The 27,583-nt window shown below is 51.9% G+C and overlaps 2 protein-coding genes across 8 annotated transcripts; one reads left to right on the top strand and one right to left on the bottom strand.

Moving 5' to 3' along the window:
* Window positions 1–426: 426 nt before the first annotated feature.
* CFAP263 (cilia and flagella associated protein 263) lies at window positions 427–6,889 on the bottom strand. Of its 5 annotated transcripts, none has more exons than XR_014947459.1 (10): window positions 6,483–6,865; window positions 5,906–6,026; window positions 5,369–5,533; window positions 5,129–5,284; window positions 4,805–4,885; window positions 4,499–4,651; window positions 4,215–4,322; window positions 3,696–3,851; window positions 2,662–3,086; window positions 427–579 (listed from the first exon to the last, which is right to left on the bottom strand). XR_014947459.1 is itself a non-coding variant. In XM_085550990.1 (10 exons), the coding sequence occupies exons 1-9, from the start codon at window positions 6,294–6,296 to the stop codon at window positions 2,952–2,954; spliced, it is 1,140 nt and encodes a 379-aa protein (XP_085407116.1). In that variant the 5' UTR covers window positions 6,297–6,889; the 3' UTR covers window positions 427–579; window positions 2,947–2,951. The 5 variants fall into 5 exon arrangements, 4 of the variants coding, with proteins under 4 accessions (XP_085407116.1, XP_085407114.1, XP_085407115.1 ...); XM_085550990.1 differs by having other exon boundaries at window positions 2,947–3,086; window positions 6,232–6,889; XM_085550988.1 differs by having other exon boundaries at window positions 2,947–3,086; window positions 6,483–6,884.
* Window positions 6,890–6,945: 56 nt separating this feature from the next.
* CSNK2A2 (casein kinase 2 alpha 2) lies at window positions 6,946–27,568 on the top strand. Of its 3 annotated transcripts, XM_085550991.1 has the most exons (12): window positions 6,946–7,352; window positions 7,565–7,676; window positions 16,909–17,010; window positions 17,570–17,620; window positions 21,041–21,100; window positions 22,019–22,102; window positions 23,243–23,353; window positions 23,575–23,676; window positions 24,090–24,190; window positions 24,830–24,978; window positions 25,172–25,265; window positions 27,181–27,568. In XM_085550991.1, exons 1-11 carry the CDS (start codon window positions 7,249–7,251, stop codon window positions 25,246–25,248), a joined length of 1,053 nt encoding a protein of 350 aa, XP_085407117.1. In that variant the 5' UTR covers window positions 6,946–7,248; the 3' UTR covers window positions 25,249–25,265; window positions 27,181–27,568. The 3 variants fall into 3 exon arrangements, with proteins under 3 accessions (XP_085407117.1, XP_015728966.2, XP_085407119.1); XM_015873480.2 differs by lacking the exon at window positions 27,181–27,568 and having other exon boundaries at window positions 25,172–26,697; XM_085550993.1 differs by lacking the exons at window positions 23,243–23,353; window positions 27,181–27,568 and having other exon boundaries at window positions 25,172–26,697.
* Window positions 27,569–27,583: the final 15 nt, after the last annotated feature.

The raw sequence follows: 27,583 nt of genomic DNA, 5'->3' as shown, positions 1-27,583 counted from the left end.
GGTGCTTCATCCTCCTTCACTGCTGAAAGCATTGTCAGGAAAATGAAATGGAAGTCAATGGCAAAGCAACATGAGCTGTCAGCTGGCGGACATTTATCACCCTGATGGGCCAATTGCTCTGGTTCTTTCTAACCAGTTTAAAAGGGAATTTTGGTGCCATGCACAGGTGAGGCTCAATTGGAGCCTGCAGCCAGCCCTCCCCTCCTGCCCCCATGGGGAATGCAGCACCCATAGGCAGCAGCTGGGCTCTGCAGCACTTCCAGCCCCTGGTTTGGATATGTCCGTCTTCCACATGGTTCAAAAAATGTCACTGGTTTGAAGTTTAATTCTGAGGTGTTGTATGTAATTAAACCTTGACATTTGAAGTCATGGATGAGCAAGCTTTATATTTTAGCTTAGTCTCAGAAGAATGTCAGGATGCAGACAGACATGAAATGACTTTATTAAATTAAAAGCTTCAAACTTTCTCTAGGCATGCAGTTTGTGCTGCTGGGAATGGGCTCTTCAGAAATAGCACTCTGGTCCCGCTAAGCTGAACCTTGTCTCTTCTTGAGGGAGGGATGGAATTGGGATGTTCCACTGCAGGAAATAGAGGGCATGAGTCAGTTCTCCCCATCAATGAATGCTTCATATGCCATTAGTGCTCTTCCTTTCCCCTGAATGTGGGCAAGGCCCAGGAAGCCCAGGCTGTTAGCATCCCCAGGCCCTGCCTGGGATGGAGGTGGAAGCTGGATCTTATTGACATCTATAATTAGGCAGAATACCTTTCTTTTCACCAGTGCCTCTGTGAGGCTGTTCTTACAATGTTTCACATGCAGATTCGGATTCAGCAAATTATGAAATTATCATGTTCTTTAGTCCAAAAGCCTCCAGGAGGGAGATGGTCACCTGTCGCCCATTGGCAGCCAGTAAGTGGGACACAAGTCATTACTGCTGCTGTTTTACTGCCAGACCACAATCAATGCTGAGCCTTTTATGTGCTCAGGACAGAAAACATCTGTGACACTCTGCCCGTGACTGCAAAGCCACAAACACAGACCTGCTGTCTGCCTCTTCTGCCAAGCTTGAAAAAGCAATATGTAAAATTAGGCTCCCAAGGCTACCTAAATTGGAAGCCAAATAAATTCTATGCCAAATAAATTCAAAGATTCTAAATGGCTGTAGTTATTTTCATGGCATCCCAAAAGGAGAAAACAAATGAGTTGCTTGTTTTCAGTGCCCTCAGTCTGTAGTTTAAGGCTAATTGTTAAAACCATCTATTTTGACTTTTTGGCCTAAGTAAGGCAGGCAGGACTGCGAATGCAGTTTTCAGAATGAAATGCTGTTTGGCAGTGGAATTCCTAATGTACAGTGAAGAGCATCCTTCATTTCTGTCACCAAAAAATGACCAAAAAAAAGCCCTGCATGCAGAAAGCCTTGTAGGTAAGTCCATCAGTAAAACATCTCCTCCTTCTCTGGAGGTATTATGCGATGCCAAGAACCACCAATGAGGCGAGGAAACAGCAACCAGGTCCTTGAGCCATTTATACTTGTCCTTCCCATCAAATCTTTCTCAGCAAGTGAGACCAGAGCCCAGAGGGTTTCATAACGATCCCAGTGAGGTCAGGCTCTGTCATCCGAGCTGCACTGAGCCTGCTGCTGGTCTGAAAGCTTTTGAATATTGTCCGAGAGCAGACTGCTTCCATGTAATGATCCATCCAACAGCGATGGCTTCTGAACACAAAACCTGTGGCATTCTGTAATCCTTCCTCTCTCATCTCTTTCAGGCCTTTAAAAATAATTTCAAAGTCTTTCCATTCCTATGATACACCTCTAAATTTAGGTTCTGTGTGGACAACCCTTTCTTTCTCCTTTCTGTGCAAGATTTTAGCATTGATGGGTTTTTTAATTGTTCTGTTGTGAAGCACATAAATACAGAGCCCTTTGGCAAGGGCACACACTAGAAATAAATTGAGTTCTAATCTTTATAATAGAAAAACAAATGTGGTATGGATCTGTCCATTAAGCCAAGGGCACGCTTGCCCCTTAGAGAATGGTCCAACCACACAAGCAGACCCCTGTTAGTGACTGCTCTTTGCTTTTCCAGACAGATCTCACTCTCCTGCCTGTCAAAACTGCTTTTTGATGGCTGCTGCTGTAACATGCTGCCATGGATCAGCCTGGCCTGGGTGCCCCTCTGACACTGCTGCCGTACTTGTATGGCTTGTATGTCATCTGCTGCTCAAAGGACTCCATGTGGACACTGCTTGTTCTCTGCCCTGCCCAGAATCCAGCACCCACCTATCTTCCTTCTACACAACATACAATGGGCAATACAACCCCAAGTTTGAAAGAACATTGTCTTATGTATGGAAAAATCTACCAAGGATGCAAAACTCCATCTGGATACAGAGCAAAGAATAAGGAATTGTGGGTTCCACTGAATTCTATGGGATGTAAGAGCAGTGGGGTTGCTGTGACACAACCTTGCTTTTTCTCCCAAAGGGTGACCCTGGAAACGCTGTGATGTGCCAGACTAAAGGAACTGAGAAACGGCTCCTGAAGGCCATTCTCAGTGATGGTGGCATGAGGTGCTACAGGCCATCCCTGTATCACTGGTGTCCCACCGCAGCAGGGGATCTTGCCCACAGCTGGGAGGGCAGCAGTAGATGTGTTCCTCACCTTGTCAGGGCACAAGCTGAGCTGCAGCCTCCACTCTGTGTAGAAACCTCTATGCTGGCAGCAGTGGTATTTCAGGAAGGTGATTTCAACCCCAAGTATGAAAAGCAAATCTCCAAACTCATCTAAGGATGGGCCACTTGGGATTTACATCTCCTGCAGTGAGGAGATGCTTCCCATCTCCAAGATCAACTTGAACTTGGAAGCTGTGCTGGGACTGACCAGAGAGAAGGCCTCATCATTTCAAGTGGTTTCACCCCCCTGCACCACTCAGAGTGCTACAGTTACCCATTTTACAGCACATTTCCCCACACGGCTGGCTTCCTCTGCAGCTTCCACTGCTTGCCCTGAAGCATCACACAAGGCAGGTGCATGTTAGCAGACATCTTCACTTGGTTCCATGCTCTGTGGTGTCTTTGCAAGGTTATCTGCAAGGGGGGAAAAGAGAAGATCTTAATGAGTTCAGTCAGCAGCGATATGTTGTGGATAAAGCTGCTGTATGGCATTCCCTTGCACCCACCCTGCTCCCACCTGCACTTAGTGCTCACTGCAGCATTTGGGCTTTGACAATGCTCCTCTCTTATCTCCACAACTCCTCCCAGGCTGCAGGAGTTGTGCCAGGGCCAGAGACAAAGATACTGTTCTTGCAACTTTGCCATGAACTCATGTTTGTCGGCTCTTGGCCAGATACAGCCATTCCTTACCAGGGAACAGTCAAGATACAGATGAGGAAGAAACGTTTGAGATCATCAAAGAGGACAGCCAGCACTGGGGATCCATCAGCTGGCTGGGGTGCTGCAGCCAGACACGTCCCAGGCTCTGTGTGTCCATACACACCCTTCAGGTTCCAGCATGAGCCCAGCCTGATGGTGCAGCCTGTCAAGTTACATGCTGCATCCTCACCTCCAAGCTCAGCTGTTAAAATTCAGCCTCTGTTCTGGGGATAGGGAGCAGCCAACAGGAAGAGCCTCCAGCGCTGCCTGCAGCAGCACAGCAGGAGACAGCACCCAGCCCACTCCAGGCCCCGTCTCCCTCACCTCGGCAATTGCCACCTTCCTCTCCCAAGCCTTGATGCTCTTTTCCAGGTCAGCGACAGCCATCGTTGTCTGCATGTAATTCATCGCAGGAGGGGTGCTGTAGTCTGACAGCTGCTTCTGCAGCCTCTCAATGAGACACTTCTCTTTGGCTTGTTGCTGCAGGAGGAAAAGTGACAGAGGGCAAGGATAGGGCAGGATAAAGGAGGGACATGATGCAATGCACCCACCCCATGCCTCCATCCCATAGTGGGGCTGCCCAGAGCCTTGGTGGCTCAGCCTCTGTGTCCCCAGGCTGTGACATCTGTGCTACTTCTCACTGGGGAGGAAAAGCTCAAGGAAAAAGAGCATCAAGAAGGCAGTGGATGGACCCTGGGGGGGTAAAATCCACAAAGCTGCCCATCCCCACCCACAGCAGCAGGAGCTCCAGGACCTATTCTCAGTCCCACCAAGGAATGCAGGTAGCTATGGCCTAAAAAAAAGTCAAGCAAAGTCTCAGTGATCCCCAAATTGTCATCTTACCTCCTTCACAAGAGTAGTTTTTCTTTCAACTTTCTCCAGCATCTCTATCCTCTGGGAAATGTCTTTCATCAGAGCTGTTGATGTTTCCATGGCACTGTGCAGCTTTTGCTGGAACACAAGAGCAGGACAGTGGCAGCAGGTGCAGTGGCAGATCTCCAGTCCCTGCAAAGCCACTGGAGTTCTCGGACTAAGAAATGGAAAGCTGCAAGAGCTGCTGGTCAGCTTGTGTGTGACCATGGGGAATAGCAGGAAGGGCAAACAGGGGCACTGCGATCTTCACTCACCTTGCAGGAGTCGATGATCTTGATCTTCTCTAAGGCCATCTTTAGCTGCTGCAGCTCCTTGTTCTTCTCATCAATCTCCTCCTCGTACTGTGCTTTCTTAACCTGCAGCAACTCTGCATGGACCTCACTGATCACTTCTCCCACCTGCGCCTTCTGCAAGCCCAGGGAAACAGAGCTGCAAAGCTCAGACTCAAATGAAAGAGCTTTTTTTGGTGGGGAAGGCAGACTTAAAGCACAGGGTCGTCTGCCTGGGTGCAAACCTAAGGCTTAAAGAGGTGCCATACTGGGTGCCCAGGCAGCACGCACCTGCCTGAGCTGCTGCTGCAGTTTCTTCTTGTAGCTCCCGAGCAAATTGCTTTCTAAGCGCAGCTTCTGCCTCAGCAGATCCTGAAGGAAGAAAGCAGATTAGAGAGTGGCAGCAGGGCCTGGGAGGAGGCAGAGCACCAGGCCCCGTGCTTTACTGTGTGCTTTCCCTTTGTTCTACCTGTACTGCAGCCCTCACAATGCTGCCCTGCCTCACCTGTGCTCACAGGGTTAGCTGCTAGGACAGCCTGAGAGTACAAGGCAGCTCATGTAGGGGCATGGGAACAGATGTCAGACCAGGCTCAACTTCTACCACACAGCACTGACCCTCTGGTGGTTCTTCTCCTCCAGGTATTTCACCACCTTCTCAGATGCTGTGATGCTCCCTTTCTCGTTGGAGATGGCTCTGACAACGTCTTCCTCAAAGTCACCGGTAGCTTTCTTAACACCAGCCCACCAACCATCTGCTTCTTGTATGACTGCCTGTAGAAATGAAGCCACATCACAGTCAAAGAGGTGTGAAAAGCCACGGTGCCGCAGGATGCCTCGATATCCTCAGAGCTGTACCTCGAGGTCTTGCAAGGTCTTCTCCGAGTCCTCCTCCATCTTCTGAATGTCTTTTTTCACATCCATCAGCTCCCGCTCAGCCAGGTCACATTTCTGCTCCGCTGTCAGGGCTGCAAAGTAGGCTGAGGAACTGCTGCGCAGCCTGGATCTGGACCTGCCCCGTGTCTGCAACAGTTGAGCGACAACACAGACACCATTAGAAAACCAGCACCGACCAACTGCTGCTGTGTCTGCATGTATTCCCAAAGACAGTCCAGCGTTCTGATAGCAGAGGAGCAGCGTGCACTTAGCAGGAGGGATCTGGGTGTGGATGCATGCAGGTCTGGGAAGAGGAGGATCAGAGCACCCTGTGTCACCTGGGCCGTGTCCCCTGCTTCCCTGGCATCATCCCCCCTATGCGTTTACCTTCTTCAAGTCACTCCGTGGCAGCCTGGCATGCACAAAGGTGAGTGAGCCCACACCTGTACCTTGATGCCCAGCACACCTTCAAGCTGGGGTTGGGGTCAAGTCACTCATCCCGGCCTGCCCCATCCATACCAGTTTGGGTGCCATCGCTGGTGCGGAGCCTTGCTGCGGGGAGCCCTGGCTGCTCATCTGAATCTTATTGTACTGGTTCTCAAACAGCTTCACCCTGGACCTCACCAAGTCATTGGCATGGCTGCAAAGCAAAGGAGAACAACCCAATGCAAAGCAGGCCCCCAAAAACAAGGAGAGCTGCAGATCTCCCGTCCACAAACCGGGACACAGATGAGACCCTCAGATCTGCCCCTGCCCCTGTTGTCCTGTTCCCGTCTCAGCCCACAGCCCGTTACCGCCCAGGCTCTGTCCCCGTGCATCCCCTGCCCCGCCGTGTCTGCCGGTACCGCTTCTGCTCCAGTCGTTCCCGGAGCTGCGGCAGGGGCAGCGCGGCCAGCTCCAGCTCCGTCATGGTGCGTCCTGGCAACGGCGGCACGGGGCGGGGGGTCAGAGGGAGGGGAGGGGAGGGCAGGACGGCAGGACGGCCCGCGGGGCTTCCAACGGCCCGTGTCGATCGGCTTCGTTTGTGTCTCTGCTCGCTGCAGCCCGCGGGCTGCTCTCGTTCCCATTCATTCTGCAGGGCGGAGGTTTGACTAACCCCAGCAGCGCGTGCTTTCCGGCCGTGCCACCCTGCCCGGCTCTGCGGGGCTTCTCCGGGCAGCTGTGAGAACAGTGACAATAGTGGAGATACTGGGCACAAAATGAAGGCTGGATAAGCCGTAATGAGCCGCACTGGAGGCCGGGCACGTGCCCCGTGAGCAGCATTGCGAACACACGTTGCTCCGCTCCTGCCCTGCTGGTACTGCCGCCGCGTTAGCTCCGCTGGGCAGCGCGCACCCGCCGACTTCCATAATTAGACACCGCTCCAACTGCGGGCGGGTCGGGGTGCTGGGCTGCTCGGGGCTGAGCTCTGGCTGTGTGCCGTGCCGTGCCGTGCCGTGCCGTGCCGTGCTGCCCTCGTCCTTCCGAACCGACTCCTCCATCCCCCCACCTCTCGGGTGCCGGGCGGGGCCGGCCGTGACATCATCCTCCCGGCGGCGGGGCCGCGGCAGCCGGTCCTCCCAGCCGCGGGGTGGCGCTGCAGCGGGCTCCTCTCGCGGCGGCGGCGGCGCGGACGCGCGGCGCCGTTTCCGGGTCGGCTGCGCGGCGCTCGGGGCCGGCCCAGGCTGCAGCCGCCGGCACCGGGCCCCGGCCTCGGCTCCGCTCCGCGCCCGCCGCCCCGGGCCGGCCCCCCCCCCGCCCCGCCCGGCCTGGCCCTGCCGCCGCCCGCCGCCGCCCTCCTGCGCGCCGCGCCCCGCCTCGCCGGCCTCCCGCGCCGGCCCCGCGCCCTCCTCCTCCTCCTGCAGCCGCCGCCCGGCGCCGCCATGCCCGGCCCGGCCGCCGGCAGCCGGGCGCGGGTGTACGCCGAGGTGAACAGCCTGAGGAGCCGCGAGTACTGGGACTACGAAGCGCACGTCCCGAGCTGGGGGTAAAGCGCCCCGCGGGGACCCCTGCCCCGACCGCCGGCATTCCGCGGCCACACGTGAAGCCCCGGGAACGGGCCGCGCCCCGGGGTGTCTCTGTGGGAAGCGGGTGGGGGGGGGGAGCGGGGGGAAGCGCCGGGCCGGGCCGGGAGGGGCGGCCCCGGGCAGCGCTGGAGGCCCTCAGCCGCCCTCCTCTCTCTGTTCTCCGTGCCCGCAGCAACCAGGACGACTACCAGCTGGTGCGCAAGCTGGGGCGCGGCAAGTACAGCGAGGTCTTCGAGGCCATCAACATCACCAACAACGAGAGGGTCGTCGTCAAGATCCTCAAGGTGAGTGTCCGGGCAGGGCCGGAGCACCGAGGCCTCTTGGCTCTGTCACACCTTCCCCTTACAGATGTTTGGGCTCTGGACGGTGGTTTGGATTTTGGAGCTTCCACCTGCTCTGTTTGCTCCTGGCTGAGGGCTCCATGGAGGAGGACTGCACGGAGCTCTGGCGTTGTTACAGTGCTGTGTGCGTTCGGCAACTGGTGGCTGGCCGTGCCTGTCGCAAACAGCCCAAGAAGGCCATGCCAACAGGAATGCGGAGCCTGCAGGGGAATCCTTCAGTCAGCCTGCAGACAGCTGGCATGCAGCCGTCTCAGAGCCTGGCTGCGAGCTCCTCATGGTCTGACCCTGAGGTGCTCACGGAGCACATAAAAAAAAGTGTGTATTCAGTGCTGCAGAGGATCTGTTACATGAGGGGGAATGTCACCTTGGGCAGGCCAAAAATACCATGAAAATCTGAGGGGCTGAGCACTGACCATTTGTTGCTCAGTAGTATCGGTGGGATATGTTCTGCTGCGTTCATCCCGGTGGGTTGGGCTGTGGGGACCTTTTTGCAGCTGTATTGGGTTGTGGGTTAGGATTGCGTGGAGTTATCTGCTGTAAGACAGACCTCACTGTGGAATAGGGGGGGTCACAGAGAACTGTGGTAACCATCCTAGCAGCAGTCTGTATCAGTGATCTGGCATGAGAGGTATTCAAAAAAGAAACACAACAGAAAAAACAACCAAAAAACTCCTAGAGGTTACAGTTGAGGTGCTTTTGGTTTTGGTTTGGCTGACACTTGTAGCTGTCATTTGTTGGACCAGCAACACGTGTCACTTTTTTGCCAAGAGCACATGGAACCAGTTTCTGGTTGTGGCTGTATGAAGGATTCAGGCACGTGCTGGTCTGCAGGATGCAGGGGGTCTGAGCTTAACCTGCCCCTGCAGCCAGCGAGTCTGGCACATCCTGGTACATGGGTATGTAGGGCTGAAGCCCTGGGGTGTTTGCTGGCTGCGCTCTGATAGTGCGGCTCGCTGCTTGGCTTTGTGCTGCCTTCCCTGCTTAAACGCTCATTGCAGTTTCTGCTTCCTTGGGATCTTCCTCAGCTTTCGAGGGAGCTTGCCCTGCTGTATCTAGCTCCTAGGCAAGGAGTGATCTCCCATCCTGGCTGCCTCTGGGAGGACTGAATGGCAGCTATGCCTTGGTAGTGGCCAAGTGAGCTCTCAGCCCCATAACTGAGCTTAATGGCAAGGCTCCCATGCTTTTGGTGCTTTATGTGTTTTTTATGGGGTTTCTGTCTATTCTTAGAGATAATAGCTGTTGCAGAGCTGGATTTGATAGCAAGATGGCTCATGGTTATGCTGGGGAAACTGCACTTCTGCATGCTGCTCTGGAGCCCCTGGTCCGTCTCTTTGGGACTACTGTGATTTGTTGAGAGTCCAGGTCTTGCCCCACGTAAAAAGGCGTTATGAGGCAGAGAGGCTGCAGGGAAAGTCATCAGAAATATTCCCGATTCTTTCTTACCAGCCTAAAGAGCCTCCCCTGGAGCGATGCTGCCAAACTCTCTCCTCCCCAGGGAGCCCATCAGCACAGAGCTGTTGAGTCAGCCAGCGAGAGTCATCGGAGGGTGGCTGGGTGCTCCTTCTCCCTGGGGCCTGAATGTGTTGCCATGAAGACCTGTAAGCAGGGGACGAGCTTGGCCCCGATCTGGAGTTGATGGTGTTGCCACTAGTTCCCTGGCTCCCCCCACTTGCATTAGCATGCGGGCAGCATTCCTGCCAGTGAGCAAGGGAAAGCAGAAAGTCCAGATAAATAAAGATGAACTTTCTTAGTGGAAAGTGGGTCAGTGAGAAGTGAGTTTCAGAGCGCTGTGTTTGTATACGTGATGAAAACTTGCAAAGTGTGGCAATAACATCACTGTGATCTGTGGAAAGTGCCTCTGGTTTCCTGTAGTGAGACTCAAACTTAATTGCAAATTGTAATTACACGTATCTTCGGTCTTAGCAAATAGGCTGGGCGTGTCTGCTGCTTGTCATTCCGGCTGCCTTCTCTGAGGTGGGAAATGCAACCAAGTTACAAGGTTCTGCGCTCCAGGAGGGGTGAGACAAGGGGAGAAAGTGTGGCTGGTGGTCATGGATGTTCAGCATAGTTGGTCTTTGCTATTTAAGGTTCACGGAGAGAACAATTTCTGTTATGTGTTAAGGGTGCTCTTAGCATCTGTGCCTCGTCTGAAGTGACTGCTATCTACCCAGCCTTGCTCTGTGAAGCGAGTGGTTCTTAATGAGCTCCAGCTAGCGTGAGGCCTTTCTGCTCCCCTTCTTTGGCTGTTGTACCTGAACATCTTGTACCTTCCTCCAGAGAGGTCAGGAAATTTTACCACCTTTTCTCAGATGCAGAAGTGAGCCACAGATTTCCTGTGTGACTTTGGGCAAGTCCCATCGCTACAACAAAGCTCAGACTAAAGCATAGGTCCCGGCCTGGTGCTGTGCGAACAAGATCAACTGCTCGTCCCCTTCTGGAGGCTAATTGCTTTGTTTATTCAAGTGCCCTGACATCTTCAGCCTTGGATGAGGCTGAGGAGCTGATGGCTTTGATAGGTATCACAGTGCCCCAGGCCTCTTGGTCTTCCATCAAGCACAGTGCCCCATTTCTCTGGCATTGCCTTCCTGTGCTGCTACCTGAAGTGCAGGTCCAGGCGGAATCCAGCAGGAAAATGGGCTGTGATCATGCCCCTGGTTGTGGTAATAGTATATGTCAGCAAAGGAGCACCACTGAGATCATACAGATGACTCTAATGTTACCATTTCGTGGTTCAAGTGCCTCGCTTTGAGAATGGGGTGTTCTTAGTGCCACTTATTTCCAGGAAACTTCTATAGCTCTTTATAAAGAAGAAGCAAACGGAGCCAACAGATTCCTTCTCCTGCTGGATGTCAGGTTGTGCTGTGTATGACAGTGCTTGCTAAGCAGCAGGCGGGAGCCCTGATATACCCCACAGATGCCCTGATAACAGCCTCCAAAAGCAAGGCAGAGGGCAACTGCTCAGCTTTTCAACCCATTTAGAGAGTAAAGTATCTGCAAAAAGAGAGTTGACTTGGCATGGAGTGCTCAGTGCTGTACACAGCTGTGTGCCCTTCACAGCCCATAGGGCATGGAGGCAGCCTGCAGCTGTGCCCCTGCGCTCTGCAGCTGGTGCAGTGGGCTCCTGTGGGCTTTTTGATCTGGCTGACCATGGTGCAGCTGTGAACCCGCTTCCTGGGTGCTTAGGGGAGCACAGAGCCAGGAAGGTATGTGTGAGCATGTCCTGTGTGTGCTTTTGTCTTGCTTAAATGTGATGCTTGTGTTTGGCTTCTGGGTTGCTGGCACCTGGCATTCCTCTGTATGTACAAAGGAAGCTTAAAGCATCTTTTTAGTGTGGGTAGCTGTGTTAGAAATGCTGTTGTTAAGTCACCTGTGGCTGCTGAGAGCTCCAGCCCTTCACAGCCATTCTCTGGGCACTGAGTGTGTCCAAGGTGGGGATCATGGCATCCATACTGCCAGCTCTGTACAGGGGTTGTTCCACTTGCTGCACACGTGTATGTGTCTATGTACAGCTCATTTCCCTGAGACCCAGTAAGCCCATCATGGAAAGGCTAGTTTGTCTGCATGGTTGGCTGCTATCAGAAAAGGTAAAGCGGGTGAGGGATAGGGCACAGTTACAAGGAGAGGGAATGGAGGCGGTGCTGGAAAAGCCCCTTTCCTTTTGGTGGCTTTTGTCCCCATGTGCCAAGTCCACAAACTGGAACTTTCAATAATGTCTGCGGTTTCACAAGTGTGTTCTGGCTTGTTTGTTCTGTGCTCTGTGAGTCCTCCAGAGCCTCCACGCACACATGGGGCTGCAGCAGCATCCTTTTGGTGCTGAGCTCAAATTGCTGCTCTGGCAGCTGGAGAGCCATTTGAGGGAGATAGCCCTATGGCTCTGCTGATTGTTCTGCCATCTCTGAAAGCTTCAGAGCCCTGGTATATTGGTGTGCTCTGGGTGGGGGCTGTGCTGTGTGCAGGAGGGATTGCACAGGGCAATCCGATAGGGCGATGATTGACCCTCAGGGCTGGAGCTTTTGCCTGCATCACTGCCCTTCCACCGCTCCATTCCTGCTCTTGGGAGCTCTCTGTGCCTCTCACTCCTTCTGCATTTGTACTCACTGAATCAACTCTTCCTGGCCCGCTTCCTCCTCTGGCAGGACTGAAATGAGCCCTTTTGCAAGAGAGCTGCGCTTGGCTCTGCTGTTCCCAATGCCAACTGCCCACACCGAGCTTGGCACTGTCACAGCAGGAGCCCAGCCCTGTCTGGAGCTGGGACCCCCTGGAGCAGTACTGGTAACTCCCACAGCTGTGTTTGGACACAAGGAACCGGTGAGCAGCACAACAGCAGCTCTTGTGAGGAGGAGGGTGAGCCCCAGAGGGCTGTTCCAGGGATGCGCTCTGTGGGACAAAAGGCTTTCTGCCCTGCCCTCCAAACCCCGGCTGATGCATTCTAGCTTAACTTGAATCAAAAAGCAAAACTACTACAGTAGTTTCAGGGTGGGTTTATTTCTTGTTTGCTTTTGCCTCTTGTAAAATTGATGAGCAGCTCGGGAAAGTTTAAATTCTGGTACTGGAGTTGTAAAATGCAAACAACTCACAGGATATTAACACAAGTGGGCTCCTTGATTTTCATCGCTCTTTGGAGAATGATTATTTGGTTTCCCAGCTGATGTCTGACAAAATAAGCAGTGCTGCTCCAAAGGCAATTTTCCTATTGAGCAATTGGCATGGGGCTTTATAGGCTGATTATTATGATCCTTTCAATACTTGCTAGGAACAAATGAGCTTCTGGAGCCTCCATTCAAATGTTTAAAGCCTGTCTAAGGATGCTGCTGGTCCTGGGCTCTGTGTGCAGAGACCTTCCTGCTGCTTCACTGCAGAGCTGTGGTGATTCTGGGCTATTCAGGTTTGGTGGGCAATGAATATAGCAGGATAAATGACTCTTGTTTTTCATGGATCCATGTCTTTTGTCTGCTAATCCTTCTCCTCTGCTGCATTAAGGCTAGTTCTTTCCAGAGCACCTTCTGTGACTCCTGCAGAGCAGCATGGATGCTCCTCAGCCTGCAGCACACGCACACTGCCTGCTTTTCACTAATGGGAAATGAACGCTTTGAATTTAACTTGGATCTCACACGTCTTCCTGATTACTGCTTCTCTTGCTAACTGTGGAACTTGGTTTAAAAAATGTCCTCATTTTTCTTGAATTCAAGAGCAGGTCCCCAGCTTGGAGGAGATGGCTGAAGAATGATAGGTGTGGTGTGCTCCGCTCGCTGCAGAAAAAAACAGCAGTTGATTAGCCAGGCACACATCTATTTGTTCAACACAGGAAGTGATGGTTGCAGTATTGAATCTAAAGGTTTATTTTAGCAAGCAACACTAGTTCTCCCAGCTGATGTTTGCTGCAGCTAAACTCCTTCCTTGCTTACAGTCCCTGAATGTAACCCAGGATCTGATCTCAGTCACAGAGTGGGGTTTTCTTCTGCACTTACCCGTCTGCAGAGTGCAGCTTACCCTGTGCCATTTCCTTCCTGCACCCTGAGCCCACCCCCATCACTGCCTGTCCTGCCCTGGCTGACTTTCTCCCACATGGTTGGGAGGGTGGGAGTCCTGCTGCAGAGGGTGGTGCCTGGCTGTGGCAGGGCAGCTGTGGGGTCCAGCAGGACTATCCTGCTGGCTGAGGGTCACCTTGTCCCTCTGCTCTGCCTGGTCAGGCATTGGGCAGCCACGGGCTGTATGTCCCCACTGTCTGCAGCCATCTGACTTCTAGCTTGGCTGAGAAAGAAGGCAATTCCCTGGGAAACTGTGCTAGGCAGTGGTGTGGTTCAGAGGGTACTGCTGCAGTTGAAGCAGTTAAACCCCGCCCAGTGTAGACATGGTTAAAGTGAGACATGTCTTTTAGCCTGGTTTCCTATGGAAACGAGCCTTATGCAATCCTGCTGTCTGTCAGCCTTCTCCCCCTCCCCCTGGCTGGCCAATCCCAACTAAATTCAACTGTTGGGTTCCTATGGACCTCATGGACATAGGTGCTAGCATAGAGCACAGGGGCTCGCTCAGAGCCTGTCTCACAAGGTTTGACTCATATCAGTTACTAGAGAAGCCCAGCTCATAAGGAAGCTTTGACGTGCCTCTATTAGAGTGCAGATGGAGTTGGAGTCTACATCTTTCTATAGCGCTGCATCCCAAACACAGGCTGCTCAAACTCAGGTAATGGTACCTGGGTGGCTCCATGGGAAATACCTCTCCCAGGATGTGATTGAGCCACGCAGGGCATGAACTGCATGAAACACTGCTGTTCATATGGTAAGACAGCCTTAAATCAGTGCCATTCAGATACTCTGACTGCAAGAGCTGCTGTTTTAGGAGCTATTCCTGCTGGGAGAAGCAGATGGTTGGAGGCCATAAGAGCTTCAGTTAGTTCACATTTAATCCGTGCATGTTTGGAGTCAACACCCTTGGAGAGACGGATCGGGTGACTCCGAGAGACAGTTGTAGCAACCCAGGCTTAATCCTGGTGCTTGGAGGATATGTTGCTGAGGGCCTGGGTTTCTGGCAGCGCTGCAGGATGGGGATGGGGTGGCAGCAGCAGAGTGCTGGAGTGGTTTGCACCAAGGTCTTTGTGTTGCCAGGTCAGATAGTGCAAGAGCCCAGGCCTGGAATCGGTTACTGGGGGAAAATGGAGCTCCAGTCGAGTGCCTGGGTGACAGATGGTGTTTGTGGTTGTGGCTGCAGTGATGTGGGTAGGGGATGGCATGTTGTTGGGTCAGCTTGTGGGGAGAAAGCTGTGCTGGGGAGGCAGCAATCACCACTGCTTTCTCCTGCAAATCCAAAGTGGGGAATCCTCTGCTGCCTTGCACTGTCTCCAAGGGAAACATAGAGGCAGTAAATCTTTCTCTGAGGCAGCACTTCTTCACCCCATGGCATCTCTCCCTCCCACATCCCTATTTCTGTAGTGGTAGGAAGCTGATGGCCCTGCAGGAAGCAGAGCTCACAGCTGGGTCAGGCAGTTCAGCCATGTGCAGGCAGCCCAGAACAAGCCCTGCACTGCTGCAGTCCTCCAGCCCTGAAAAAGGTGGAAGCACACAGAGGTAGTGGGCTAGGAGAAGACATCTTCTTCCCCAAGGGGAGTGGTGGTTGCTATGGAAGGAGGAATGGAAATCTCTGAGGGATGTTGTCCTGATGTAGCTGGTGCAAAAGGCCCTTGAAATAGCTGCAGTGCAATGGAGGAGGTCTTTCAAAGCAAGCAGTGGGTTCCCTTGGCTGATGGCACAGCAGTGTGGCTCTGAGGGATGTGTGCAGGGCTGTGCTGGCAGCCAGACCACTCCCTCTTTGAAGGTCCTTGGATCTTCCAGCTGGTGTGTGCATCTGGCTTTGCTGGACGAGCAAATAACTGAATTATGTCCTCTAATTCCACCTTGGCCTTCTGGTGAGATCAGTGGATGTGGGCGATGTAAGGGCGGTGTCAGTCGCCGCGCTGACGTCGATGAAATTAGTCTGTAATGAAGCATCTTCAGCTCAGGTTCAGAGACAAAGCCCTCTCTCCTGCTGCCTTCCAGCCCTGCTCAGGCTGCTTTCCTGTGTCTGGCCTAAGGCTGGCTGTGTCTCAGGGTTGCCCTGCGCTGTTTCCTTGCCCCCTCCCCAGCAGAACCTGCTGTGCATTGCTCTGGCAGCTGCATGGCCTTGCTGCCATTTTCCAGAGCGTCTTTATGAGGTGCTGACGCTCCCTGTACATAGCATAGGTGTTATTTTTGGCATTTTGCTTCGGACTGAGATTCTCATCTTTTGGCTGCAAGGCCTGGCTGCTGCCTTTCAACTTGGAGGAGGAGAGGAGGATTGAATCTGAAGGCTGCAGCTACCTGGAGAGCCTTGACAGACAGCATATTTTGCCGCTTACATAAATAACCATATTTTCTGTCTGCATAAAAAGCTTTGGTTCCTTCTCCCAAGTACATTCCTTTGAGTGGTCTGAAACCAAGGGTTGTCTAAAGTGGGCGTGAGCTGCCACGTCACTCCGCAGCCATCACCGGAGCGTGGGAGGCTGCAGCAGAGGGGAGGCTGCTGAGTTCTCAGGGCTCCTCATGCCTTGCACAGAAGGTCACTGTGAAGGTGCTGACATCTTTTCACTTGGCTTGGGTGCCTCTGACATCTCCTTCCTGCCCTCCTTGCTGAGCAGCCACCGTGCTGGATGGTGAATGCTTCAGAAGGCTGAACTGGACTGGAACAGAGAGTTTCCATGAGCACATCTCCCAGTGTGAGAAGTTTAGTCATCCTTCTATGATGTCTCTGTAGCTTTCTGTTAGGGCAGCAGAGGTGCAGGAGGAGCTTTGCAGGGAAGGAGGACTGCTGGAGCCAGCAGCGGTGTGCAGCCAGTGATGTCCATCCTGGTCTCTGGCCAAGGCTTAAATAAAATCTCCCTTTGGAGCTGCTGCGAGCTGCCTTTCCTTTCAAGCGGGCAGAGATCTCAAGTTGTCTTGGGAGCGGATGAGTTACAGAAGTGGTCATTCCTTTGCCTTGAAATGAACCGCTGGATCAGCAGAGTGTGAAAGCTCTCCCAGCCTTGGGAGCAGCTGTTCTTTGTCACTCTGTGCAGCGTGATGTCCAGAGAAAAGCTTACTTTGCAAAGGGAATTCCTGGGGCTGCATGGGCTTGAGTAGGAGTCAAAAACTGCTTATAATGTCTGTATGCTTCGAGAATAATCACAGTACACAGATGCGATGGCATGCCTTGCAGCTGGGTCCCTGCTCTTGGGGTGGCTGTGAAACACTCTTGCACAGAGTGAGGCCCAGCAGTGTCTGAGCTTACTGGAAGGTGTGGTGTTGGAAAGCCTCGTGTTGTTGCTTCAGTGCATTAAAGTACTTCAGGGAAATGCACTTGGCAGTAAGAATTAAGAACATAAATGTTTTGTGCAACTAGTGCACAGTGCTTTGAACCACAGTTACTGGAGTCATAGTGATGTTTGTCTTGAGTGGGTTGACTTCCCCTGATGGGTGGGAAACTTTCACTTAACAAAGGGAAATCCTCACTCGTTCAAGGTGTCCGTCTTCCTTTTGAAGTTAAAAATGTTCCATAGGGAGAACAGGAGCAGGGGAAGGAGGGGAAGTTGTGGGGTACAGTCAGAACATTGGCAGAACATTGGCAGAACGAGTCAGTGTTAATGTCTGAAAGGACTCTCACTTCTAATTGCTTTTGTCTATTTAAGCCAGTGAAGAAAAAGAAGATAAAACGTGAGGTTAAGATTCTGGAGAATCTGCGTGGTGGCACCAACATCATTAATCTCATTGACACTGTCAAGGATCCAGTGGTAGGTGCTTGTGGTGCTGTGTGGGTGGTGGGCTTGCCTTCCTTTCGGCTGTGGGCAGGGTTCTTGTTTCACTCCGTGGTCCCCAGGCTGTTCTACACACTGATGAGTTTCCCTTGGCTGACCAGGGAGAAGTTTGGTACCCTCCAAATTTGCTGTAAGAAAGCAGAAACCACAGCCTTCCATCTTCTCTCTGGCACCTGGAACATAAACATTTTGCTGGGCAATTAGAAACTAAGCACTCATCCTGCTTGCTGTCCTGTCTAGTGACCAGAGGTCACATCCTCTGTCTGCACTGCCACAATGACCCCATTTGCAGGAAGTTTTCTCTGAGCAGCAGCTGGCGGAAGGCTGTGATTCCCAGCTTGCTAGCAGCCATGGAGAGGAAATGATGCTGCTGTAGTGTTTGTTTGCAGTCCTGGCTGACCATCTTCCTGCTGCTGGCTGTGGGACTTTAGCCTCCCCACTGACACCTTTTGCCTCGTCTGGTGTATTTTCTGACTGGGGGTGTTGGGGCAATGCTGTGTTTTAAACCACGACACGCTCTCTCTCTTTCTTTCAGTCAAAGACCCCTGCGCTGGTGTTTGAGTACATCAATAACACAGATTTTAAGGTGAGTCTGCTTGGGTGTGGAGTGGGGAAGCCTCCCATTTCTTTAGAAGTTGCTCAGTTCTCGGGTTGTCAGATACTCCTCAAGAGCTGCAAGGGGAGTTTGGGTGTGTTCCCTATGTCTGTATCTACAGCAGTGCAGTTGGTGGAGCAGAATACAACAGTTTGTGCTAGAATCCTTCAGACCTGAGGACCACAAGGTGGCTGAGGCTGGAGCAGGTGAACCTGGTAGCAAGGGACAGAGCAGTCCTGGCAGCTCTCTGTTCGCCCAAGGCTGCAGCACATCCTGGTTTCTAGGAAACTCCAAGTGGAATTACTCCTTTCCAAAGCTGGGAGCCCTTCTGTCAGCATGGGCTGCTGAAATGCTTCTGCCTGCCAGAGTCAAGATGATATACAAAAGGAATATACCATTAGCAAGCACACTTATTTTAATGATATCTTTGAATCTTGTGAATCTTTGAATTATTGTCAGTGGTGGAAAACTAATTGAGCAGTTACTATTAGAAAGCTAGGCATCACCTCTTCCTCCAGTGCTCAGAAATCTCCTCTGTTTCTTATTACAAGACAGTGCTTTTTTGCTTCTGTCTGTGCCGGAGTGTTATATAGACGTGCATATTCTAGAGTGCAGCTTCACCAGATGCAGCAAACACCTGGAAAGGGACTCTGGGTTGGTGCTGGTGGAAGGACAGACCTTGTGTCTTTGCACACAGGCTGTGTACACTGCAGGCCTGCGTGCTGTGAGGCAACATGCATTGTTTTCATTCCCCTGGAGTTTGTCAGACAAGGTGAATCTCAGCGTGTGTAGTGAGAGCTGCAGCCATTCCGGCGGTGTTCTTAGTGCTCCTTAATCTCATGCAGTCTTATTAGATAGGCTAGAATAGCAGTCACTTGCAGGAGCTGCCCTGACTGCTCTGGGCGGGGAGATGAGTGTTACCTCCAAGTTAGCAGCCAGGAGAGGAGTTCTTTGTGCTGACCTTCAGGGCTAATTAAAGCAGGCTTGGTCTGTCTGGGCTTTGTTGGCACCAGCTGGTCTGCTGCAGCACTGTGTATGTTGGGAATGTGCCCCTTTCCTTCTCCTGGTGACTCGGGGACTCTTAATAAGGCGGGTTGAGGAAGTTTTTAACTTGATATGTTGTTCTTTCTTAAACTTTTTAGTAAATGATTTGAGATTAAGCAGATCATAAAGGCAGCAGCACATGCTGGAGGTCGCTTTTTGTCTCCTAATCTAAGTACCATCACACCATTCTATAGTGTCCTTAGAGGAAAACTTTGTTGTCAAAGATACTATTCAATAACTGAAATATATCTGTGAGACAGAGCTTTCAGTAATGACTTGAGATTGTGGCCATCGGGGACTGACTGAGAAATGCCAGGCTTAGAGCATGTGCTGAGAACTGTGCCAAAGGTTCTTCTGCAGCTGCCAAGGCAACGTTGGTCTGGCCATGGCAGAAGTAGCAGTGCTCAGCTCTGAGTGTTGTGTTAGAAACAAGTGGATGATTTTGCAGCAGATCATTTCTAGGCTTCTAAGAAAGATCCCGACTCTTCAAGGATGTCTGTGCTTGTAGCTGTGCAAGTCCAAGACTAGAAGTATTGATGCTTTTGTCTTACATGATCTGTGTAGAGCAGGAATAACTTGTCTTGGGAATGCAGGCATGTCCCCCAGGGCATGCAGGATGGCTGCTCATGTTCAGGGCTTATTTGTAACCCAAACTTCACCAGCTTCGTGGTGGGGCATGTGGGTTGTTCAAGCCATACTTGTGTGAGCTGCTCTATTTGGGTTGGTTTTTCAGGCTGCGGCTGGCTGACAGACTGCAAAGCTGCAGCTGCATGGGGGCTGGGGGGATACCTGCACAGAGATTCCAAGGCTGTCTTCCTTTGCTCTGAAGTGACAAGCAGGAAGCACGGAGTGTAGATGAGAACACTTGTGTTAGGGGTCTGTACATGAAGCAGATGGAGAGTATGTAGAGTTGTCATCCTTCTGTTGTCTCTTCTGCCCCAGCATCCTTGTCTCCCTGGAGCCGAGTGCCCCACAAGCTGATCCTGGTGGGAGAGACCTCTTGTCATTTTGGGCTGGCTGCTTCTGATCTGCCTGTCTCTGTGCTGAGTTCTAGAGTTAGCAGTACTGGTGAGAGTCGTACTGAGCAATCGCTGCCGTTTCTGTGGGTCTGAGCCATGGCTACAGACAATTCCAAGCCATCAGTGCAAGCTGTATCCCGGTGGGTCTGGCTGTTATGACATGCTGGTATAGACAGGATGCTTACATACTTCTGTAGATCTGACTATATTGTCTGAAATTGCCTGGCAGGGTCCAACCTAAACCTGCCTGTTCTGCAATCACGGGAGTAATGTTTGGAGCTGGGATAAATGTATATTCTGCTGTGTGAGAAGGGCAACTAGTTGCATGTAGCTTCTAAGCAGACCTGTTGTGATACTTGTTGTCTGGGAGCGCTCCAGCTACCCATGTTCATTTGCCTTGAAACACAGCTGTGCTGCAGAGCCATGCAGCTGAGTCAGTAAGCACCAGTGAAATGAGAGGTCCTTTTCCTAATTGGTTTCAAACCTGCAATGAGACATCTGTCCTTCAACCACCATAAGCTGTAACTTGCAAAGAGGATTGCTGCCTGCAGCAGCCTTCCCCAGATGCACTGATGCTGCCAGGTGAAGCTGAACCCTGCTGTGAGGGCTTGGCCCCAGGTCATGCCTCACAGGGCCCTGTGCAGCCGAGTCAGGGAATGGTGCCCTGCTGTAGTTTGTGGTGACATTGGTTCTGCTCCTTGCTTGTCTGCTTCATTGGGTTGCTCACAGGTGCTAGGATCATGCCAGCTCATGAGAAGAAAACACAGCTTGCATCCTGGAGGCCATTTAAGCTCAGCGTGTGTAAGTGACACCTATATGCTGCCAAGAGCTGTGCTGAGGATGCTGGGTCTGTTTGGATCTGGCCCTAAGCACGATAGGATCATGAGGATCTCGCCTTGTGCCTGGAGAGGATCCAGGGCCAGAACAGCTCTCTTAGAATATGACTTTCAATCCCTTGCTGTGGGATTTCTCTCGGAGCTGCCAGGTGGTGCCCTTGATGAGCAGTCAACTCTGATGCTGATTCAGGTGGTGATATCGCTGAACTGTGAGATGATCCTTGTTTGTTAGAAAGGACAGAGGGGCCCAGTCTCCTGCTGAAAAGAAATGATGGCAGGTCTGAATGATCCCAGCAGCTTTTCATGGGAGCTCTTGCCTCCTTTCTGGATTTCCTACCATATAACTCTGGCAGATCTAAGCCTAGGATGGCCCTTGGGAGTGGCAGCATTGACTGGGACATGGAAAGGGTTGTTGATTGGAGGCAGGTGGGGTGCAGGAAATGACAACTAATCCAAATCTGGAGTATTTAATTTTATTTCTTTTTTCTTCTTCCTCCCCAAATCTATTTCAGCAACTGTACCAGATCCTGACAGACTTCGATATTCGGTTTTATATGTATGAGCTGCTGAAGGTGAGTGGCATTGCATATGACAGCTGATGCAGAAGCCAAGAATGAGAAAGGCAGTAGCCAAGTTACTGGGACAGCACTATTAAGCACTTACCTCTCTTGTATCCAGTGCAGGACCACAGAGTCCATATTTTATATCCAGAGAAGGTTTGGGAAGTGGCTTATTGCTATCAGGCCTTAGAGCCAGACTGGGGGTTGTGGGCCACCTCTGAAGTGTCTGATTCTCTGGGGCCTGTTCTTTCCCTGTGAAGCATTTGTGACCAGGTCAGGTGGGGCTGGGCTTTCCCTTCCAGTGTCTCGAGCACTGGGCAGGCTGCAGTGAGGATAGCCCGCTCCCTCCCAGTCAGAACCAGTACAGGCACTGAGAGGGAAGTACTTTGTCCAACCTGTAGAGGATCTGCAGTGCTGCAGGTCCCAGCGCTTTTAGTGCTCTGTTGGTTGGGAGCCATGTCACATTGCAGGGATATTCCTTGTGGCCTTGCTTCCTGTGCTTCCTGCTGTGGCAGGGACACAAGGACAGCGTTACTCCCTGGCAGTATGTCTTACGTATTGAATGACTGCAGGCTGTGCCCTCTTCCCATGGCACTGGAGGTTTCAGTGCACCTGATAGACGTTGATGGATGGGTCTCCCTTCCCCTTGCAGTTGAGAAAACATTCTCAACTCCTTGCTTGAGGGAACAGCTGCGTGGGAGGAGCGAGTGGTGCAGGGTCATGGAACTGAAGAGCTTTTATGCTCTCCTGTCTTCAGAGTTTAAGAGCAGTGTCAGTTTTCCTTGTGTACCATCACCTGCCTTATTGTGAGCCAGTTCCTTCTTCCTCATGGACTGGGCAGTTTTGCTCCTTGACAAGAACTGTCTTTCAAATTGTTAACGCCGTGTTGCAGCTCTATGGCCGTATCTAATCTCTGTGTGTGTCTACCAGGCCCTGGATTACTGTCACAGCATGGGGATCATGCACAGGGATGTCAAACCCCACAACGTCATGATAGACCACCAGCAGAAAAAGGTATGATGGCACCAGGGCTTACAAGCAGGGTTTTTCCAGTGGAGCTTGACACTCTGCTGCCTCTGTACCCATAACCAGGCCAGCTGTGCTTACCCCTTAGCCTTTTCTGCTCCCTTCCATTTGCATTCATGTCAGGAGGTGGCCAGAGTCTCACTGGGAAGTGCTACAATTGGAGGCCATGGCTTGGAGGTTGCTCTCCTCCCCAGCCAGCCATGCTGTGTGTCTTTGCTGAGGGGAACAGATCTGGGCTGTTAATTTCTGCTTGGGAAGGTGTGGTGGTGGGGTGCAGAGGCTGTAGATGGGAGAATAGTGGCCTTATATGAAGCACATGTGGATAACTTTACCTAGGAAACATGAGCTCCTTCTGTAGTACAACCTTTCCCCCCCTCTTACTTCTGGGACCTGCTTGTTAGATAAAAGGAAATGTTTGTGCCAGGGTCACTGCCACGGGAGTGGGCAGCACAGGGAGCTCCCCTCTGTGCTGTGGTACCTGTACCTCTCTGGGTGTTGTGTGTACCTCTGGAGGGACTTGGGATTTCCAGCTGCAAATGAGTTGCTGGTCCACAGGTCCCATGTTCACTGTGTGAATCAGCAGTGGTTACCAGCTGAGGGTTTATAAGGAAGGGGAATCTCGTAATAGATCTTTTGTCCTTCAGTAAAGCAACTGGTCCTCTATCCCTGTGGCCACAGAGGAGGCAGTCTGCCTTGCAAGATGTGATGTGCCATCTCCTGTCTCCTCTCCTGCTGCCAGCCCCCAGTTAAAATCAACACTGCCTTTGGCCTGACCCCTCTTAACAGTGGGACAAAACAGCTGGCCTTTGCCTGTTCCCTAGTGTACAGTGTCCTGCCTGCAATGGCTTGTGGCACTGGGAAGGAGCCAGTCACCCAGCAGTGGTGATGGTGTTTGGACTTGGAAGGCAGAGGAGCTCTCTGAGCTGGGTTCTGCCCTGCCAGCACCGTGAGGTGACAAGGGAAAGGAAGAGCACTGCTGAGAGCATCTCCTGTCCTCAGAGTGCCTCCCTGGCACTGCCCCGGCCTCCATGCTTGCAGCATGAGACTGAGAGGCTTTGGCAGACACAGCTTTGCCTAACTTGCTCATACTGAGGCTCCTGACTCTGTGTCTCTTTATCACATGTTCAGCTGCGGCTCATAGACTGGGGTCTGGCAGAATTCTACCATCCAGCTCAGGAATACAATGTCCGTGTGGCCTCTAGGTACTTCAAAGGACCGGAGCTCCTTGTGGACTACCAAGTAAGAGTCTGAGTCTGCCTCCTCCTTGCAAGCCAGTGATACTGCTTGTGCTTGCACTTTGGCCACCGTTGGGTTGTCCGGTTTTGCCTGTCAGGGCATTGCCTGGGTTGGAAAGAGGCTTGCTGTGAACTGAAAAGCCTGAGGTTGTCTGCTCTTGCTGGGGAGCCAGGCCATGGTGAGCATGCCTTTCTCTTGTGATGGCTTTTCCTTTTTCCCATCAGATGTATGACTACAGCTTAGACATGTGGAGTTTAGGCTGTATGCTGGCAAGCATGATCTTCCGAAAGGAGCCTTTCTTCCACGGACAGGACAATTATGATCAGGTAAGGACTTTGATACCTGATTTATCTAATGAGACATCTGTCACCAACTCATCTGCATGTGTGTAGTGGGGAGATTCCGGGAATGGGACCACCAGACTGGGAAGATGTTGCTGCATGCCTACTTGAGCCATCTGGGCTTACACAGCACTGCCTTATGTAGGACATAGTTTTCTGTGCATGTTGCAAAAGCAGTGTTCAAGGAGGACATTCTCTCTTTCTGGGAGGTTTCCCAAAGAAGAGCTGTTACAATTTGAGCAGCTTTGTCTCTGCAAGGCAGTACCTAGTCCTCTTTGTAGACTTCAAACCAGAAAGAAGACACAAGTTTAATAGGAATTGCTCCAGCAGAATCTGTTCCTTTTTCAAGCTGTGACGACTCACTCTTTTGCTCTCTCTCAACCTACCTTTTGTTCCAGCTGGTTCGCATCGCAAAGGTCCTGGGCACAGATGAGCTGTATGGGTATCTCAAGAAGTACCACATAGAACTGGACCCACACTTCAATGATATCCTGGGCCAGTAAGTGGAGAAGTGAAATGCAGCCTTTTCTTTCCTTGTAAAACAGAGGGGGAGATGAACTACATTTCCATCCTCTGAAGGTCTCTTCTCCAAGGCCTGCTTTGATCTTCTGGATCGCAGTGCTGCTTGCAGGCCTCCTAGCAGGTCACTGAAATGCAGGCTCTTTCCTTTTGTCTCTTCCATGACCCACAAGCCTTCCCCAGCTTCTTCCCTTTCTTGCTTGTTGACATCCTAGAAATGGAGATGTAAACACTGGAGTTGACTGTGGGTTGAGGGGCTCCAAATCTCAGATGATGCTTCCTAAAAGGACCAGAGGCAGATGGGATAGTGAGGGCAGCCTGCATGGCCAGAGCATTTCTGAGCCCAAGGGTCTGTGTTAAGTGTCTAGTCCCTGTAGACAGGAGAAGCCATGCAGTACTGTGCCCTTCTCAGAGGTTGGATAGCCATGCAGTCATGTGCCTAAATAAGAGGGCTTTTCTCCCTTTAAAAGTGCTTGCTGAGCAGTAGCTTCTGCAAGAGAAAGAGATGGAGGCTGTCTCTGCCATAGTTTCTTCCCAGAAGTGGAGAGCAGTTTCCCTGGGACCTCTCAGTTCTGCTGTGCTGATCAGAGCTGGGTTGTGACAACAGGTCCCTTTGCAGGCACTCCCGGAAGCGCTGGGAGAACTTCATCCACAGTGAGAACAGACACCTTGTCAGCCCTGAAGTCCTAGACCTCCTGGACAAGCTCCTGCGATATGACCATCAACAGAGGCTGACGGCCAAGGAGGCGATGGAGCACCCCTATTTCTGTGAGTCTGTGGAGCAGTGGGACCAGCTGGGATGGAGGGAGGGTCTTGGGGGGGAAGCTTTGGCTCCCCATCCTGCAAAAGCATTAGCAGCTCTGTGAGTTTTAGAGGCGGTTTTGCTGAAAGGGTTTGTCGGGGTGGAGCTTCCTCTTCATTAAATGCTGTTTCCTCTTCCTCCCTGGTCTGTCTCCTGCAGATCCAGTGGTGAAGGAGCAGTCCCAGCCCAGCTCAGAAAACGCTGTGCTCTCCAGTGGCCTGACAACAGCACGATGAAGACTGGAAAACGACGGGTAATTCAAGATGTTTACAAATAAAAGCAAAACCTTCGGTCACACAGTGAAGGGAAATGAACCAAGGACCCCCCCCTCCCCCTCCCCTTTATACTCGGCAGAAATCTAACCTTTGGGGGGGGGGGTCATAAACCTCAGTTCCTCTCTGGTGGTTGTGGTTAATGTAACTCTAACCCTGTGGTACCAAAGCCCTGGGCAAATGGTCTTGCAAGAGTTAAACATGTAGTGATATCCCCAGGGCTCAACACGACTGATTCTGGTTCACATCTCTATGGATCCTTCTCTTCCTTCTCTGTCCAGCCTTCCCCACTGTGCTGGTGGGGACAAATTGGCCGTTCCACCATCAGTCCTTAGCATGCCTCTTTCTAAACATGCCTTTCTGACTTGTAGACTCTGGGTGAACCAAATTCAGGCTGGGGGTCAGCAGGTGCAAGTCTGCTTTGAGCTCCAAGTCCTACTGCTCACTCTGGGCTTGAATTTGGCCCTTGAATCCCAGTTTTAATTGCAAATGCCAGGGCGTTCGGGGGGAGGGGGGAGGTTCAACAAAACGCAGCCCACAAACCCAGCAGCACCTCAGGACTGGGCTGGAGCATTAAAAATAAGGCACTGAACTGAGTTGCTGGGGAGAGGTGAGATTCCCCCCTCCAGGCTTGTTTGACAAAGGCTCGCTCTGAAGAGAAACTCAATAGACCTGCTTTGGAAACTTGTGAATGTGAGGGCTGCTTTTGTGGCAGGAGAGGGGAGGGACTATCCAGGCTTTCCCACCGAGCTCAGGAGAGTCAGAACTGCAAGACTTGTTGTGATAGGTGTGCAACCACGTACCTCACGACGTGGCTCCCATGAGAATTCGTGCCAGACGCAGACTTGTGCCAGAGCGCAGCTCTGGAGCCGTTCAATCCAGCGCCGCAGGATAGAGGAGCGGAACGGGGCCCTGGGAGGAGAGCATGGGGTGGGGAAGGATCAGCAACCAGCGGTGTGGTCTGTCGGGGAGGGGGCTGTGCAACTACTGATCCGGGACGTGGGATCCCACGTAGTGTTTTAACAAAGTCAGCCACTTGTTGAAATCTGGGGGTGCCGATCCTGCTGTGGGGGGTGGGGGGTTCGTCTCGCGGGTTCTTTCATCAGATCCCTTGATGGCTTTATAGCCCCATGATTCACAGTTGCCTCCTCTACTTGTTCTGTGTGTGATTTCATCAAGTGGTTCTGGTGATGCTCAAACCTACAAGCTGGAGATAGTGTTTTCCCACCAGCACCTCAACACAGAATTTCCTTCTGCGGCATTGTCGAAATAGTTAATTTTTTATAAGGTTGCAATGTTTCTATTTGAAACATCTGTTTACATTCCATATTCCAATAAAGTTCTATTGGCATCGATAGCAGGTCAATCCATTTGTATAATTCACTGAAACCAATAAATATCTATACGTCTGAACGGCTGCTGTCTCTAATCTGTGGGATGGCCCAAGAGAGCAAGACTGCCTCATCACAGAGGGCAGCCTGGCTTTTCCAGCCCCTCACCTGAATGGTTTGGGAATCCCTTGGTCGTTGCTCTCAGGTTTTGATGCCATCAGCCCTGAGGGTCTCACTGCTCTCTGGGGCTGCAGAGCTGTTGGTACAATGTGGGTTGGCTGTTGTGTGTTTCCAGCCCTGTGCCCACCTGCCCTGCTCCATGCTGCCTGGTCTGAGGGCTGCGGGGCTCTCGTGCTCCTCTAACAACAGTAGGGTCAGTTTGGGGGATTTTTGTAGGCTTTCACCTGGATTTGGCTCCCATGACCATGCTGTGCAGTGGGCTGGTGGGGCTGGGTGGCAGAGTTTAGGGCCCAGCTGTCTCCTTACCACCAGGACTGAAGGAGAGCAATGCAGTGTGTGGGCAGCATCCTGAAACACTCACTTCCATCCTCCGGTCTCTCCCCAGGTCCAGATGCTGTTGCTCCCAATTTTCCATAAGCAGAATGAGAATCATTATCGGCACGTGTAGAATGACAGCGGGCAGACTGCAGCACGGGCAGGGCCGAGTGCCTGGCTGGATGGCACTCACCTAATGAACACAGCTCTTCTGTGAAAGGTTCTTTGTTGATCCCCTCCTGACCCAGAGAACATGGAAATGTGAAGGCTGTGCAAACGGTTGTTGGTTAGTTGTTCCTTCCTCTGCTCTTCTGACTCTCCCAGCCTTTAACAGACCATGGTTAGCCGGCTTGTCCCTGCCAGAGCCTGGCAGTGGCAGCGAATGTAGCATCACAACGGACAGTTCTGTGTTATAATTGAAATAGTTCTATATCGTTGAATAAAAGTTTGGAAAGAAACATACGAGGAGAAAT

Source organism: Coturnix japonica, chromosome 6 (assembly GCF_054131305.1).
Source record: "Coturnix japonica strain WE chromosome 6, WE-NBRP24, whole genome shotgun sequence".
Classification (NCBI taxonomy): Eukaryota; Metazoa; Chordata; class Aves; order Galliformes; family Phasianidae; genus Coturnix; species Coturnix japonica.
This window is presented reverse-complemented; position numbering and strand designations above follow the sequence as displayed.

What these genes read in the sequence shown, in the direction of transcription:
- CSNK2A2 (XM_085550991.1), top strand. Translation starts at nt 7,249, where the DNA reads ATGCCCGGCCCGGCCGCCGGCAGCCGGGCGCGGGTGTACGCCGAGGTG. An exon ending in TAGACCACCAGCAGAAAAAG is followed by an intron (nt 22,103 to 23,242) that starts GTATGATGGCAC and finishes TCACATGTTCAG; the next exon opens with CTGCGGCTCATAGACTGGGG. An exon ending in TTCAATGATATCCTGGGCCA is followed by an intron (nt 24,191 to 24,829) that starts GTAAGTGGAGAA and finishes GTCCCTTTGCAG; the next exon opens with GCACTCCCGGAAGCGCTGGG.
- CFAP263 (XM_085550988.1), bottom strand. Translation starts at nt 6,649, where the DNA reads ATGCTGCTCACGGGGCACGTGCCCGGCCTCCAGTGCGGCTCATTACGG. An exon ending in GGAAAGCACGCGCTGCTGGG is followed by an intron (nt 6,027 to 6,482) that starts GTTAGTCAAACC and finishes TTTGCTTTGCAG; the next exon opens with CCATGCCAATGACTTGGTGA. An exon ending in AGATCATCGACTCCTGCAAG is followed by an intron (nt 4,323 to 4,498) that starts GTGAGTGAAGAT and finishes CTTGTGTTCCAG; the next exon opens with CAAAAGCTGCACAGTGCCAT.